The 17,856-nt window shown below is 34.7% G+C and overlaps 1 protein-coding gene, 1 non-coding gene and 1 pseudogene across 2 annotated transcripts; all 3 read left to right on the top strand.

The window, feature by feature from the left end:
• Window positions 1–2,586: 2,586 nt before the first annotated feature.
• LOC8275269 (lysosomal Pro-X carboxypeptidase) lies at window positions 2,587–5,652 on the top strand. The gene is made up of 9 exons (XM_002523704.2): window positions 2,587–2,967; window positions 3,095–3,281; window positions 3,367–3,500; window positions 3,585–3,697; window positions 3,794–4,037; window positions 4,777–4,932; window positions 5,056–5,135; window positions 5,242–5,291; window positions 5,386–5,652. Exons 1-9 carry the CDS (start codon window positions 2,587–2,589, stop codon window positions 5,514–5,516), a joined length of 1,476 nt encoding a protein of 491 aa, XP_002523750.2. The 3' UTR covers window positions 5,517–5,652.
• Window positions 5,653–13,691: 8,039 nt separating this feature from the next.
• Window positions 13,692–15,439, top strand: LOC8275270 (annotated as a pseudogene).
• Window positions 15,440–15,929: 490 nt separating this feature from the next.
• On the top strand, window positions 15,930–16,001 carry TRNAC-GCA. The gene has a single exon. It is a non-coding gene; the product is annotated as a tRNA-Cys (tRNA).
• The last annotated feature ends 1,855 nt before the right edge of the window (window positions 16,002–17,856 follow it).

Below are 17,856 nucleotides of genomic sequence, written 5' to 3'. Positions count from 1 at the left end.
TGGAAATTCATTTCCATTTGGAACCAGAAATGAAACGTTTCAAAATGCAAGTACATGAGCTCCAAAACAGGCTTTGGCAGATTATGCACAGGTGATTACAGATGTTAAGAGGAAGCTGTCAGCAGTACGTAACCCTGTTATTGTTGTTGGAGGATCATCTGGTGGAAATAAGTAAAATTCCCGAGTAATATATATGTTATTCTATCCTTTTTTTTTTTTTTTTGTCACTTTTTAAGAGATAAGGTCGCAGGACTGATGACTAATCTATAAGAACCCTTTTTTTTTAATGAGCTTTGACACGACTGGCAGTCCTGGAGATGACACCAGTACACCTTTGTTTTGCAAAGCTCATTGGTAATAAACCTGAAAAACTTTCATCTCACCTTGCTTGCCATTGGTGCTTTGGCACCATCTGCTCCAATACTCTACTCCGAAGATCTCACCCCACATGATGGGTACCAAGTTGTTGTATCCAAGGATTTCAGAGTAAGAGAATTCATCAAATTGACAAAGCTTGTAGATTCTTCTTCTTACTCTGCCCTCACTTTAGGGCTATCTTTCACCGTTGACAGACATGGTTCAACGTGACAGGTACGACTGAACCAATCAATTTTTCCTAATGCTAATGTCGGGTTGCTGCAGAATACAAGTGAGAGCTGTTACAACATCATCAAACAATCTTGGTCTGAACCTGATAAGAGTTGCAGCTGAAACTAATGGTCTTTTGAACCTTTGACAGAACCTTCAATGTATTCAAAAGTCAATTTTTTAATAGAAATATATAGTATTAATGAAATATCATCTTCATTATCATGAAATGTCTAATGTAGAACTTGTTAAAAGAAGAAATGGGGGCAAATAAAAGAAAAACACAATTAACAGGAAATAGAGTTAAGCTTATGAAGATTTTGAAAGATAATATTAAAAATTAGTGGTGGCAATTGTCCCACCGGCCTCATAAAATTGAACTTAAGTAATGAGATTCAATTATTTTCAGACATGTACTGAAATGGTAATACCAATGGATGTTTACAACAATGACACACTGACTGCTTGGACATATTAACTCCTACAAAAAGTGACCCTGCCTGGTTGATTCAACACAGAAACAAAGATATCAAATTCATTGCATTTCGGATTGCAGAGTACTATTCCAAACTTGCTAGCAAGACTGGAAATTCAACTGTCCAAAAGAGCCTTTTCTTTTCTTTTATATAATGTATATATCAAAGCAATATAGCAATAGAATTTCAGGTTTTAGCAATGAAATTTTCGGCCGCTAAAGCCTTTCTTTTTCTTTCCTAAGTGAGAATTGCCAGTAAAGATATTTATAACATGTGATCTTCAGGTTGCATATGATAGTGCATGGAGCACAGATGTAGGATAAGTAAGAACAAGTGAAATTCAACGATTGTCCCCTATTTCCCTTCTCTCTTTCTCTGTCTCTTCTTTATTGAATTGACAAATGCATGTAATTAACTTAAAACAATTACATGTTAAGTTTTGCATTGATAATGTCAAGAGTTTTATTAGGCACCACCATTTATGAGTATTATATTTAATTATCAAAGCAATGGGCATATTTCTTTTGTTCAAATCCAATCCAAAGTTAAAACCTTCTAGCAAAATATTGAATGACAATCGCTTAATTCCCAAACATGAAGAACGAGAAATTGTCAGAATGGCATAAATTGCTACTCTTAAAAAGCTTAGTTTTGTCACTCAAAATTCTTCTCCCTTGCCATATTTTTTTTCTCTTCTCCTTCTAATCGAGAATTTAGGTGCTTTATTTCATTAATAACAGCTTTCCATTCCCTGTCTCACAAATGATAATACGGTAACAGGGTCATTCCCAATAAATTTCGATTTATTTTCATCCATTCAATATTTATTTCCCATAATTTGCACTGCAATAGTGAATTTTTACATAAAATCATTCATACTTCTGGAGAAAAAGCTTTTGGAACTCTTTGACTGGGTCTCTGTTATCCTCTGTTATAAAGTGCTGGGATTATATAGTTGGCTTGGCTTCATCCTCAGGATTCTAAAGTTTTTATTAACTTTTTTTTGCCAAAATATAATAAATCATTTTAGTTCCAAGTCGAAATAGCAAGAGATTTTGACTGGCTGATAATGATGAAGACATATATATATATATATATATATATATATATATATATATATATATCATTCATAAATGAAATACAATGGCAACCTTGCCATTAAGAGTGACAGCAGAATTGGCTAAAATAGTCTCAAACTTTTTGTCTTTCTTGCAAGCTACAAATATTTATAGAACAAATGATTACAACCTGAAACCATACAAGTTACAGAATCTTAATCTGCAGTTCATCATCTCTCTTCAGCCTGTGCAGACTATCTGATGTGTTAATGTATCCAAAGTTGACATTTCCAGACGGCATTTATCTCAGCCGGCTAATCCAAAATTATTGTCAAACAAGAAACTACAGTCCAAACATAATCAATTCATATCATAACAAGTTTACCAAGTTAAAGACAAGAAAGGACTTTTAGATTACCTGTTTAAATTTGATAGTGTGGGGAGCAGAAGGTTCATATCCGAAAATGGCATCACCATCGTTTCAACTGTGCTTTGTGTTGCTATTGCTTGCAGCAGTATGTGCATCTGCAGTGCATCCTAGAGAATTAACCAGACTTACCAGATTTGGTGGGGTAAAAAGATTTGCTGCAAGCGAATTCTCTTATCAACTCCCACCAGAATATGAAATACATTATTACACCCAGACACTCGATCATTTCAACTACAATCCGGAGAGTTATGCTACGTTTCAGCAGCGATATATATTGAATTTTAAGTACTGGGGTGGGGCTAATACCAGCTCCCCTATCTTTGTTTATACTGGCGAAGAGGTAGATGTAACCTATGATGTTGATACCATTCTGCATCTTGCTGCTCGCTTTAAAGCTTTGCTATTGTATATAGAGGTACTTAAAGTTAGACTCCTATTCGTTCATATTCTGGAATCTTACAGGCTCTGATCTGCATTTAGTTTAGCAATTTCTTTTTTCTGATGTTAGACTGATGAGGAAGGAGTGGTATTATTTGATGCAGCATCGTTACTATGGAGAATCAATGCCTTTTGGATCAGAAGATCAAGCATTCCAGAATTCAAGTACTCTTGGTTACTTGAGCTCAGAACAAGCTTTAGCAGATTATGCACAAGTAGTAACAGATGTTAAGAAGAAATTATCAGCAGAAAATTGCCCAGCAATTGCAGTTGGAGCATCTTATGGTGGAAGTAAGTTGATTAGCCTTTTATTTAATTCTCATTGGGCAATGCTGCACTCAAGACTTATCTTTTCTTGTTCTTGTTTCTGATTCAGTGCTCGCGGCCTGGTTTCGTCTAAAATATCCTCACATTGTCATTGGTTCTTTGGCATCATCCTCCCCCATACTCTACTTCGATGATATCACACCACAAAATGGATATCACGTTGTTGTCACTAAGGATTATAGAGTAAGAAGTTATGATGAGATTTTCTTGATATGATCATCCGCATTGCTTCATCGATTTATGTTCTGTCTATATTAATTTGTACAGGATACTAGTGAGAGTTGTTACAACACAATAAAACAGTCCTGGTCTGAGATTGACAGGGTTGCTGCCCAACCAAATGGGCTATTGACACTCAGCAATATGTTCAATACTTGCAGGTAATCATTTGATCAATCCACACCTCTCTCAACTCCAGGATTTTTTTTGCTTTCTGCTAAAATTTTGCTTTTTTGTTGTTATACTCCATCTTCAAGCCCTCTGAACTCGTCCACAGAGCTCAGGGAATACCTGGAAATCTTGTATGTTAGCGCAGCTCAGTACGATAATCCTCCATATAATCCAGTCCAGAACACTTGCCGTGGCATTGATGGAGCACCGCCAGGAACCGATATTCTTGGCAGAATCGTAGCAGGTCTCAAAAGTAGAATTCCTAGCTGGTCTTCATGTTATGATGTACCTACATGGGACCTAAGCAACAAGAGTGCTTGGGATTGGCAGGTATCTAAACCACTTACAATTTCAGTCCTCTAATATAATATCAAACATCAGCAGTAGATTATAATTCTTATTCAATCAATAGGCATAATTACTCGTTAATGACTCATATGAAGCATACAACTTGTTAAAGGCATCTTAGTGCATCCATAGTTTTATTTGTTTTCGTAGTCTAACTTCTATTTCGGGTGTAAATTACTTGTAAGTTTCAAGCTTATTTTTGCTATACAATAAAAGTATATACATCCTTTTATGTGGAAGCTGACGTATTATTTAACAAGAGTCATAGTCTTAATATACGTGAATACATATGTAATATATGATATAGAATATATTTAACAATTGTACTTGCTGTATTAAAAATTAGATTAGCTTGAGTTTTACGAACAATAAAAATTAAGTTACTAAAAGAATTTAAACTTGCGATACCATTTTAAAACAAAAGCTAAAGTTAAATGTGTTTTGAGAACTCAATCTTCCCATATTTCTTCTTGCAAAGAGCTGTCTAATGAGTATAAATTTTAGTTTTAGTAAAGCTTTAACTCAGCAGTACTAAAGTTAAGGTTAAAGAGCAAGTTTGAACTCTAGAAATACAAAGCTCAACTTACAGGAAAAAGAAAAAGAGAAGAAAAAGAAAGAAAAATCCTTAGCCCAAAAATGGTTTCATTCATAGGATCATTTTGGCAAGGTTTCAAATGTAGCAGGTTGTCATTAACCTGACAATGTTTTTGTTACCTTTCAGACATGCACTGAGATGGTGTTTCCAATTGGATATGGTTACAATGAGACAATGTTCCAACCATCCCCTTTTGATATAAACAACTATACGGAAGCGTGTGTTCAGGTTTTTGGTATTAAGCCAAGACCTCAATGGGCGACAACAGAATTTGGTGGTCACGTAAGCTTTTCTCTTATCATGGCTTAGTTCTTTGTTCTTCCTATTTCTTCTTTTAACTGCAGAAAATCAGAAACTAATTAAAAGCATTTTTAACACTACACACAACAAAATAAAATCTTTCAGGATATAAAAACTGTATTAGGAAATTTTGCAAGCAACATCATTTTCGCCAACGGACTACGCGATCCATGGAGTGCAGGAGGGTAATAAAGAATCAACCTTGTAACCCTTTACTATAAACATCATCATACAGGCATATTATCAGTTTAACTAAATTTTCCTTCTTCTTTCTGGAACAATCAATTGCAGAGTTCTAGAAGACATATCAGACACTGTCGTTGCCGTCTATACAGAATATGGTATTTTTTTTCCCGTTACCATGTGATAGCACAAATTATCATCGGTTGTTATTTATATATATAAATTTTTTATTGGGATTGTTATGGTAATTAGGTGCCCACTGCTTGGACTTGTATCCCCCTACTCCAAATGATCCTGACTGGCTGGTCGAACAGCGAGATAAAGAGATCAAAATCATCGCAGCTTGGATTGCAGAGTACTATGCCAAGCTTTCCACCAAGTAGAATTGGATAAAACCATTCGTATTTATACCTCGCTGACAAGGATCTAAATTGTACTGAATAGTACAATGAAATTTTATTTTTGCTTTGTTTGATATGAGCAGAAAGTTAAATATGAAAGTTAGTCCTATTGAATCTTGAATAATCCATTTGCTGATTACTTGAGTTATGCTTTGTTCCTCTTCTCTTTTACTAATTGGTTCTTTCTGGGTTCGAACCCCATACCTCGAGACACGACTCTAGTATCAATTGAGCTGCACTTAATTAATTATGATAAACTTTCAAAAAACAAACTAAAGAGAACTTTGCATATTTTAATATACATATAATTTTTATATGAATGGCATTTCCTGGCCTGCTGGAGGCAGAAGAATCTTTAAAACGATAGTAAGAAATATTTCTTGAAATATTTATCTTTCTATGCTTGATTAGTTAGTTCCTTTAAATAGCTTGGTACGAAGATAAATGGAGAAAAAAGATACATCCGGTGAAAATGAATTATTCCTTTTTCAGTAGAAGTTCTTTTTCCAAATCCTTTCGCAAAGGAATGGTTGAAAAGAAACAATACGCTGCTACTAGTGCTTGTGTCGTAAGGCATAATGTCAAGAAAACTAGACAGCTCTATTCCCCTTCCAAAAATCTTCAATTTATAAAGCAAGAAGGCAACATACTGTTATAGAGCATACATAAACATAGACAATTGAGCCCCATGATTTGGTTGAATATTTACACATTCTTGAAAATCACCCCCCTGGCAAATTGTACAGTAACTAGGCAGCAAATGCACAATAGCTGCTCTCAATTTGTTATATATTAACTGAAATAGTATTAATTTGTCAAGTACCAGCAGTGCAATGCCAATTCAGCAATGCAGTTGAAATGGCAGTCAACGATAGCCAGGTTGGATGACTACTGTACATCAGCAGCAGTAGGAATAAATTGAGCGTTGCTAGATATTTTGGTCGTTATATGCCCTTCTGTCATTTAGTCATTTTGTTTCTATTTGGCTGTTATCCTTTTGGTTGTTATTTCCTTTCTTTTGGTTGTTATTTCTTTTTGTTTGTATTGGCTGTCATTATGAGACAACTTTCTAGAAGGATTCTAGAAATGATTGGACCATAAATAGAGCAAAGGCAATGAGTGAATCATAATGAAAGCTATCAGAATCATTATAATTCTCTACTTATCTTCTTCACCATTCCTTCTATATTCTCTACTCTTTCTCATTCCATCTAATTTCTAAGTTCTTCCTTACTTTACTGCTCATTCTATTACGCAAAGATAGTCATTCTTCCGCTGCCATACTAGTGAGGTGCTTGACTATACATGAGCTAGGTACCTGACATAATTATATATTTTAAATATAGAGATGAACTTTAGAGTTTGGATGCGGCATTAAAGCTGTGTGTAGTTTGCAGAATGGAATAGAATGTATGAAACTATCAATAGACATTCACTCATGAAAACAGAATTTATATCAATAAATTCGTAAAATATAATATGATCCAATAGTCGGTGCATTCGGAGGTGTGAAATGGGAGAAAGGGGTCATACGTCTCTATAAAAAAAGAATCGGGAAAAAATCAAAATTGACCATTGCTGATCAGGAAAATCATATGCTTTTATGAAACTATCTAAAAGTGATCGATAATTCTATTTTTACATATTAGTTGTTGATATTTAGAGAATTTATCTTTCCCACATTGCTAAGTTATTAAATTTGAGGAGTATTTTTTTCCACATTGCTAAGTTAACAATCTTGAGGTGCATTTCGAGCCTATATAATAAAGGCCTCACTTTGTTATTCATTCATCCAAAAAATAAGAGAAAAATATTAGAGAGTTAAAGCAGTTATTTTTCTTCTATTATAAAGAGAGAATTTTAATGTTTTCTCTTTTATAAATAGAGAGTTTGTAACTCCTATTATTTTCTTATAGTAAAATTCTTCTATTATTGCCCGTGGTTTTTACCCTAATTTGTTTAGGGATTTTCCACGTAAATCTGTGTGTTCTATTGTGTATTTTGTCTTTCTTTATCTTTATTTTCTCAAATTATTAGCTGTGATTTTGCTCTATCAGGTTCATATCTTTCTACAATTGGTATCAGAGCTTGGTTGGCAAGAAATTTCTTAAAATTCGGTGGTTGCAGCTCAGTCTGATCTTTCACATCAGAAGAGGATTTTTTGAGGTTTCTTTGGTGCAAAAGAGCTTGTGTGAAGTAGTAAGAATACTTACAATTTAGGGAAGGTTCTGTCTAAGGAGATTGTTATTTAAGAGGTCCGCTTGTGACCCTCCAGTCTTTCCTGGGAACTTACCTAGTGAGTTGTGTTCATTACTGCGGTTCATTTTACAAGCTAAAAGGCACCGTTTGTGATAGAAGCAATGGCGGCAAAATTTGAGATTGAAAAGTTTAACGAGAGTAATTTCTCACTGTGGAAATTAAAGATAAAGGCTGTATTGAGAAAAGACAATTGTCTTGGCTATCGATGAGCAGTGACAACACTCACAGATGATAATAAGTGGAACGAGATGGATGAGAATGCTATTGCAAACATTCATCTGGCACTTGCAGATGGGATCTTGTCCAGTATAGAAGAAAAGAAAACGACAAAGGAGATTTGGGACCACCTCACTAGACTGTACGAAGCCAAGTCATTACACAACAAAATTTTCCTTAAGAGGAAACTTTACACATTAAGAATGTCAGAATCTACTTCAGTGACAGAGCATCTTAATGTCTTGAATACTCTATTTTCTCAACTCACATCTTTGGGCTATAAAATAGAGTCACAAGAACATGCAGAACTTCTACTCTAAAGTCTACCTGATTCGTATGATCAACTCATCATCAGTTTGACAAATAATATTGTTACCGAAATTCTAGTCTTTGATGATATAGCAGCCGCTATTCTTGAAGAAGAAAATCGGCGAAGGAATAAAGAGGACAAGAAGGTAGGTTCACAACAAGTGGAAGCCTTGATGGTGATGAGAGGGAGATCACCAGAACGTGGCCCAAATGGGAGTCATAATCTTGGTAGACCAAAATCAAAGAGTAAGAAGAATTATAAATGCTACCATTGTGGTAAGAAAGGTCACCTGAAGAAGGATTGTTGGAGTTTGAAGAATTCCAATCCTCAAGGGAATGTGGCATACACTTTGGATGATGGAAATGTATTGTGCTGTGAGGCAGCAATATCAACTGACAGCAGGAAGAGATTTGCTGATGTATGGTTTCTTGACTCAGGAGCAACTTATCACATGACCTCTCGAAGAGAGTAGTTCCATCATTATGAACCTATCTTAGGAGGATCTGTGTATAGTTGTGAAGATAATGCCTTAAAGATCATAGGCATTGGAACCATCAGGTTGAAGATGCATGACGGTACAGTCCGCACTATTTAAGGAGTGCGACATGTGGAAGGTCTGAAGAAGAATTTGTTATCTTTGGGACAGCTGGATGATCTTAATTGCATTATCAAAGTTCAGAAAGGAATCATGAAGATTAGCCGAGGAGCGCTTGTAATTATGAAAGGAGAAAAAATTGCTGCTAATTTGTATATGTTTTTGGGAGAGACTGTGCATGAAGCAGAAGCATCTGTTGCTTCAAGTAGTTCAAGCGAGAGATCTGCACTAGTGTGGCATCAGAAGCTTGGACATATGTCTAAACAAGGCATGAAGGTTCTTGCTGAGAAAAATCTACTTCCTTGTCTCACAAAGGTGTCATTACCCTTTTGTAAGCATTGCATAACAAGCAAGCAGCATCGACTACAGTTCAATACATCCAATTCTAGAAGCAAGGATGTTCTAGAATTAGTTCATTCTGATGTATGGCAAGCACCAGTTTCATCACTATGAGGAGCTAAGTACTTTGTGTCCTTCATCGATGATTACTCCAGGAGATGTTGGGTGTATCCTATCAAGAGCAAGGGAGATGTATTTACAGTTTTCAAAACTTACAAAGCGCGGGTTGAACTTGATTTAGGTAATAAGATCAAGTGTTCGAGGACAGATAATGGAGGAGAATACACAGGCAATGAATTTAATAGCTTTTGCAAGCAAGAAGGCATCAAGAGGCAGTTCACTACGGCATACACTCCTCAATAAAATGGAGTGGCAGAGCGGATGAACAGAACTCTGTTAGAAAGCACTAGAGCATTGTTGGGAGCTGCAGGCCTAAATAAGGCATTCTGGGCTGAGGCAGTTAACACCGCATGTTATGTGATTAACCGGTCTCCATCTACAGCAATTGATCAAAAGACACCGATGGAGATGTGGACTGGGAAGCCAGTTGATTATTCAAACCTCCATATATTTGGAAGTCCTGTGTATGTGATGTATAATACCCAAGAAACTACAAAGCTGGATCCAAAATCCAGGAAGTGTTTGTTCTTGGGATATGCTGATGGTGTGAAGGGGTATCGCCTGTGGGATCCCACTACCCACAAGGTTATAATCAGCAGGGATGTAATCTTCTTAGAAGATAAATTGAAGGGAGAAGATGATAGCACTTCAAAAGAAAATTCAGAGACTACAACTATACAGGTGGAAAGAAAGTCTACAGAAGAAGATTATTCTGAAGCAGCACCAGAGCACGAAGAGGAAGAACCAGTCGAGTTTGAAAAGTCAGAACTTGAAAAGGGAAAACGTATAAAATTTACACCAACCTGGCAGAAAGATTATGATATAGGCAGCAATGTCGCATACTGTCTTCTAACTGAGGAAGGGGATGCCATCAACTCTCCAAGAAGTAATGAGCAGTTCAGATGCATCTCAGTGGATGACAACAATGCAAGAAGAGATGGAAGCTCTACATAAGAACAAGACTTGGGAGCTTATGCCACTACCACAAGGAAGAAAGGCCATTGGCAACAAATGGGTCTTTAAGATCAAAAGAAATAGTGATGATCAAGTGGAGCGGTTTCGTGCAAGAATGGTGGTGAAAGGATATGCTCAGAAGGAGGGGATTGACTTCAATGAAATATTTTTTCCTATGGTTCGATTAACAACTGTTCGAGTAGTCTTGGCAATGTGTGCTACATTTGATTTACATCTAGAGCAGCTAGATGTGAAAACAACTTTTCTTCATGGAGATCTTAAGGAAGAAATTTATATGCTCCAGCCAGAAGGTTTTGAAGAAAAAGGAAAGCGGAACTTGGTTTGTAGGTTGAACAAATCTTTATACGGTTTAAAGTAGGCGCCGAGGTATTGGTATAAGAGATTTGATTCCTTCATCATGAGCCTTGGATACAACAGACTTAATGCAGATCCTTGTGCATATTTCAAGAGGTTTGGTAAAAGTGATTTTATTATCTTACTGTTGTATGTAGATGACATGTTGGTAGCAGGCTCCAACAAAGATCATATTGAAGAACTAAAGGCATAGTTGGCTAGAAAATTTGAAATGAAGGACTTGGGACCAGCAAACAAGATTTTAGGGATGCAAATTCACCGAGACAGAAACAATAGGAAGATTTGGCTTTCTCAGAAAAATTATTTGAAGAAGGTCTTGCGACGCTTCAATATGCAAGATTGTAAGTCGATTTCTACCCCACTTCCTGTTAGTTTCAAATTATCCTCCAGTATGAGTCCTAGCAGTGAAGAAGGAAGGATGGAAATGTCTCGAGTACCGTATGCATCAGTAGTGGGGAGTTTAATGTTCGCGATGATTTGTACACGACCAGACATTGCACATGCAGTGGGAGTAGTAAGTTGGTACATGGCGAATCCTGGCAGAGAGCATTGGAATGCTGTAAAGAGGATCCTAAGATATGTTAAGGGAACCTCAGATGTTGCATTGTGTTATGGAGGATCAGACTTTATTATCAAAGGATATGTTGACTCAGATTATGCATGTGATCTTGATAAAAGTAAATCTACTACAGGGTATGTGTTTACACTTACTAGCGGAGCTGTGAGCTGGGTTTCAAAACTGCAGTCAGTTGTAGCGACATCAACAACAAAAGCAGAATATATAGCAGCTACACAAGCTAGTAATGAAGCAATATGGTTGAAAATGATGATGGAGGAACTCGGGCACGAACAAGAGCATATTCCTCTGTTCTGTGACAGTCAGAGTGCCTTGCATCTCGCAAGGAATCCAGCTTTTCATTCAAAGTCAAAGCACATACGAGTCCAATATCACTTTGTTCGTGAAAAAGTGGAAGATGACACTGTGGATATGCAGAAAATTCATACTAAAGACAACCTAGCAGATTTTTTGACGAAGGCAGTTAACACTGATAAATTTATATGGTGCCGATCCTCTAGTGGCCTAACAAAAGCATAAGCAGTATGGAAAGGCAAGGAAGAAAGAACGGTGTGAAGATATGACTGATCCTCAATCAAATCTTCAAGTGGGAGATTGTTGATATTTAGAGAATTTATCTTTCCCACATTGCTAAGTTAACAATCTTGAGGTGCCTTTCAAGCCTATATAATAAAGGCCTCACTTTGTTATTCATTCATCCCAAAAATAAGAGAAAAATATTAGAGAGTTAAAGCAATTATTTTTCTCCTATTATAAAGAGAGAATTTTAATATTTTCTCCTTTATAAATAGAGAGTTTGTAACTCCTATTATTTTCTTATAGTAAAATTCTTCTATTCTTGCCTGTGGTTTTTATCCTAATTTGTTTAGGGGTTTTCCACGTAAATCTGTGTGTTCTATTGTGTATTTTGTCTTTCTTTATCTTTATGTTCTCAAATTATTAGCTGTGATTTTGCTCTATCAGGTTTATATTTTTCTACTAGTCTTATCTCCAAGATTTAATTTTTATAGATATGGTTGATATGGAAAGAATAAAATTAAATATCATCGTTGCATTGGATAAGTGTTTTGACGAGGTGAATCTCCTCCATAGTTCCTGCATGGTGCCCTTCCACCCCTTGGATCCATGTAAAATGTGAAAAATGTATCCTCCTCTTTTCAAAAGAAGGGATGCTTCAGGTGTCTGTTATCGCTTGTACAATTAAATGAAGTGCAAGAATTATATGAATAACATAGTTGGCTTCCAGATTCTGCTCAAGTATTTAATTCTATCTTTTGCCAAAATGTTATAAAATTTCTTTTAGTTCCAAGTCCAAATAGCAAGCGACATTGACTTGCTGATGAATGATGAATACATAGAAGTGGAGTACAATAGCAACCTTGCCAGCAGAGTCGGCTAAAACAGTCTCAGATTTTGGCTTCGTATGAGCAACCGATGTTTATAGAACAAATGATTGCAGCTGAAACCATTCAAAATCACAGAATCTTAATCTGCTGCTCGTCGCCCCTTGAACCAAATGTAGCCAGTATTGATATCTTGGGATGGTATTAATCTTAGCCGGCCATCTAGAATATAATTTCAAACAAGAATCTAATAGTCCAAGCATAATCAGTCATCTTTGAAAGGTTAAATTATTACTGAATCACTAAATCACATAGCAACAGGATGACAAAGTAAAAGACAAGACAGAACTTCTGGATTACCTGTTTAAATTGATAGCGTGGGAGTAGAAAGGTTCATTAGCTGAAAATGGCATTACCATCTTTTCAATTATGCATGGTGTTGGTATTGCTTGTACCAGCATGTGCATCTGCATTGCATCCTAGAAAATTAACCAGAACAACCAGATTTGGTGGGGAAAAGAGATTTGCGGCCAGCGAATTCTCTTATCAACTCCCATCAGACTATGAAATACATTATTACACGCAGACACTTGATCATTTCAACTATAAACCGGAGAGTTATGCTACGTTTCAGCAGCGATATATTTTGAATTTTAAGTATTGGGGTGGGGCTAATACTAGCTCACCTATCTTTCTTTATACTGGCGCAGAGGAAAATTTAATCTACCATGTTGACAGGTCCATTGTGGAGCTTGCTGCTCGCTTTAGAGGTTTGCTATTGTATATAGAGGTACTTAAAATTAGACTCCCATTTGTTCATTTTCGTGGTCTCTTTTAAATGTATTGTACGTATAGGCTATGATCTGTATTTAGTTTATTAAATTTTCCTGATGTTGGACTAACGAGGAAGATTCAATGCAGCATCGCTACTATGGAGAATCAATGCCTTTTGGATCAGAAGAGCAAGCATTGCAAAATTCAAGTACCCTTGGTTACTTAAGCTCAGAACAAGCTCTAGCAGATTATGCACAAGTTATTACGGATGTCAAGAAGAATCTATCAGCAGAAAATTGCCCGGCAATTGCAGTTGGAGCTTCTTATGGTGGCAGTAAGTTTATTAGCCTTTAGCTTAATTATCAATAGGCAATGCTGCAATCAAAATTATCTTTTCTTGTTCTTGTATTGTTTATCAGTGCTCGCCGCCTGGTTTCGTCTAAAATATCCTCACATTGTCATTGGCTCTTTGGCATCATCCTCTCCTATACTTTACTTCGATGATATCACACCGCAAAATGGATATCATGTGTTGTCACGGAGGATTTTAGAGTAAGAATTTAGAGAAATTATGTTGAAATTTTCATGATTTAACCACTCGCAACACATCATCTGTTTATGTTCTCTTCGAATTTATTTGTACAGGATACTAGTGAGAGTTGCCACAACACAATAAAACAGTCCTGGTCTGAGATTGATAGGGTTGCTGCCCAACCAAATGGGCTATTGACACTTAGCAATATGTTCAATACTTGCAGGTATTTAATTGATCAATCTAGCCTGTGCAACATTCTTAACTCCAATATTTCTGTGCTTTCTGCTAATGATCAATCTTTTGTTGTAATTTTACTCCATCTTCAAGACCTCTGGTCTCGTCGGCAGAGTTCAAGGAATACTTGGAACTCTTGTATATTACCGCAGCTCAGTACGACAATCCTCCTGATAATCCAGTCCAGAGTACTTGCCGTGGCATTGATGGAGCACCGCCAGGAACCGATATTCTTGGCAGAATTGTCGAAGGTCTTAATGGTAGAATTCCTGGATGGTCTTCATGTCATGATATATTCACACTGGAACTAAGCAACAATGGTTCTTGGGATTGGCAGGTATCTAGAACAGCTACAATTTCAGTCCTCCAATATATCTCCTATCCATCATTCCCTCTTCTCTGTAACTGTATTAGTTTCAGGGAAGCATACATTTCATTAAAGGGTATCTCAGTGCACCAGGCTCTCTGCTTTTCTGTTTTCATCCGTAATATCATTTTGGCAAGGTTTCGAATTTAGCAGGTTATCTTTGACTTGACAAAGTAGTTGTTACCTTTCAGACATGTACTGAGATGGTATTTCCAATTGGATATGGTGACAATGAGACAATGTTCCAACCATCCCCATTTGATATAAACAACTACAAAAAAGAATGTCTTCAAGTTTTTGGTATTAAGCCAAGACCTCATTGGGTGACAACAGAATTTGGTGGTCATGTAAGCTTTTCTCTTATTGTTGTTTCTGTTTCTTCTTTTAACTGCAGAAAATCAGAAAATAGAAGCAATTTAAAAAAAAAAAAAAAATGAATCTTCATCTTCAGGATATAAAAACGGTATTAGGAAATTTTGCAAGCAACATCATCTTTGCCAACGGACTGCGTGATCCATGGAGTGCAGGAGGGTAAGTAAAGAATCAACTCTGTACTCCTAAACAACAAAATTGATCATATAAGCATCTATTTTTAACTAGATTTTCCTTGCAGAGTTCTAGAAGACATATCAGACAGTATCGTTGCAGTATATACAGAACACGGTATCTTCTGTTACCAAGAAATTGCTAATGACTTCAGAGCTTGATGTAAAAATTTCTGACTGAGATTTGTTATGGTAATTATTAGGTGCCCACTGCTTGGATTTGTATCCCTCTACTCCAGATGATCCTAATTGGCTGGTCGAACAGCGAGAAAAAGAGATCAAAATCATTGCAGCTTGGCTTGCAGAGTACTATGCCAAGCTTTTCACCAAGTAGCATCGATAAGGAAATGTTACAGAGGCAAGGTTGGACTTCTTGTTAAGTTTTTCGTGACACTGATCGTCCTTGTTACTCAAGATGGAGCTTTCACTTTTAATTATCCTTGTAATGCAAAAATTGGATTGCTTCTGGGCTATATATATACAAGGGGGTATCATCCTTTCCCAAAATCACTTGAAATATATATATATATATATCACATGAAAATATATAGTTTTTAATTTAATAATAAGACAGATTTATGTTAAAAATCAGCGATAGGTTTAAAAGTTTTAAAGCTCACTAAATTTAATAAAAAAATGTATCAACTAGCAACAGTCTAAGTCTCCATTTTAGGCTTAAGTCTATTTTTGAAATAATAAGTATAACATATAATAGACAATATTAATGTTCTTAGCTTCGTTTTGATAGTGGTGATGAAACAATTAGGCCTCAGTTAATCAGCGCATAAATATTACAAAACATCCCGTTATCTCTTCTATCTCAAATAAAACGTCAAGAACCACTTCATCAATGGGTCCTTAGCTCAGTGGCAGAGCATTTGACTGCAGATCAAGAGGTCACCGGTTCGAACCCGGTAGGGCCCTTTTCAACGTATGATCTCTTTTTATTTTATTCTGGAAGCCAGAAAAAGATTTCAACTCTTTCTTTTTTATTATTCTTTTCATAAATGAAGATGAAATGGTAGGGCCACCGAAAGAAGATTTCAACTCTTAATTCTTTTCATTCTTTTGATAAATGAAAATAAAATGATTACATAGACGTAGAGCAACTAAAATAATATTTTATATATAGTTAGTCTAGTAAAATTAATTATATAATGATATATTTATTAAATATAATATTTTTATTTATTAAATTATCTATTATTATTAATTACCTATAATTAAAAACTAATATAAATACTATACTAATATTAATATATAATTAATTTTATTCATAAATAATATGATAAACTAAGTCAAGCACTCATCAATCACGTGTGATCTTTACTAAAACATCGACTCCTTTTAAAAAAAAAAAGAGGGAATTATTTGTTCTTCAAGAACCTAAAGCTAAAACAAAGAGAAAATTTATGAAGATTTCTAAAAGTAATTCACCTAATTAAGAGTTTTCTAATATATCATAAATGTATAATATTATATAAACTTATAAAATCAGTATTATTATAATTCTAGTACTTTATTAATATAATTAAATATTAAATTAATTATTTATATATAATACTTAATTATTATCAATCAAATTAATGATTTTTATTTATTAAATTTTTTATTTATTTTTAAAATTTAATAAATAAGTAGTATTTGACAATTATAAAATTCGCTATATAATTTAACTTGTATAAATAATTAAAATTTATATATAAATTCACTAACAATCTAAATTAATAAAAGAACATGTAAGACTAATAAATTATTTAAAATAATACCGACTAGTTGTTAATAATTAAAAAATAAATTTTATAATCCACAATAATACTTTAACAAAATTCTTATTAAGACGTTTCAGGAATAAAATTTAATTTGGCTCCTAGATTTATTTTTCAGACTCGATTTTATTTTTCTAAAAGCTTTCTTTGAAATAATTTATTATAAAATTATGCCCCCGGTCAAAAAGTTTAAATTTTAAATGAAATTATTTATTTTTTCTCTTTCTTTTTTTGGAAAAAGTCTTTCTCCTCTCCTCTCATTAAAAATTTGAAGTGGTACACAAAATATATATAATATGTAAAAACAATTAGCATCTCTTTATATTATATATTTTTTAGCATGTATGTATTCGCTAATTCTTTTAGTAAATATGCGTAAGAATATGAAGAAAATGCGTTGTGCATTTGTGAATAGGATATGCAATTATTGACTAGCAATATTCGACAATTGATTCATTTTGGACAAAAAAGAAAGGAACCCATCTGTTTTTCTAGAACCCTTTTTGTTGTTCTAGAACTTAAAGGTGAAATACATTTGGAAAAGAAAAAAAAAAAATCCAGCAATTATTCTCCAATCAATTAAGTGGCTAGACATAAGTAAAAGCTTTTAAATGGGTATTTATCAATGGTGGGACAAGATTGGATAGAGCTTGTTAATTGAAATTCCACCAAGTCATACTTGTTATACCAAGTGACAATGCATACTATACTTTTGGCTAGTAATGCTCATCCTCATATAGTGCACTATCTCCCAATTATCTTCAGAAAAATGAAATGGGATTTATACTAGACAACATCACCAATTAACAAAGTGGAGGCATGGCAATTGGATTAGTTTGGTTATAATTTCAAATTAATTTTTGTGATCACTACTAACGCATTACAGGGGTTTACGTATTTTGATCTAATTTAAAATAAAATTAATTAATTAAAAAATATATATAAAACTGATTCCGTATTAATATATTTTTTATCTTTTTATTTATTTCTTATTTTATTTTTTTAGAAAT

This window comes from Ricinus communis, chromosome 8, assembly GCF_019578655.1.
Source record: "Ricinus communis isolate WT05 ecotype wild-type chromosome 8, ASM1957865v1, whole genome shotgun sequence".
Lineage (NCBI taxonomy): Eukaryota > Viridiplantae > Streptophyta > Magnoliopsida > Malpighiales > Euphorbiaceae > Ricinus > Ricinus communis.
This window is presented reverse-complemented; position numbering and strand designations above follow the sequence as displayed.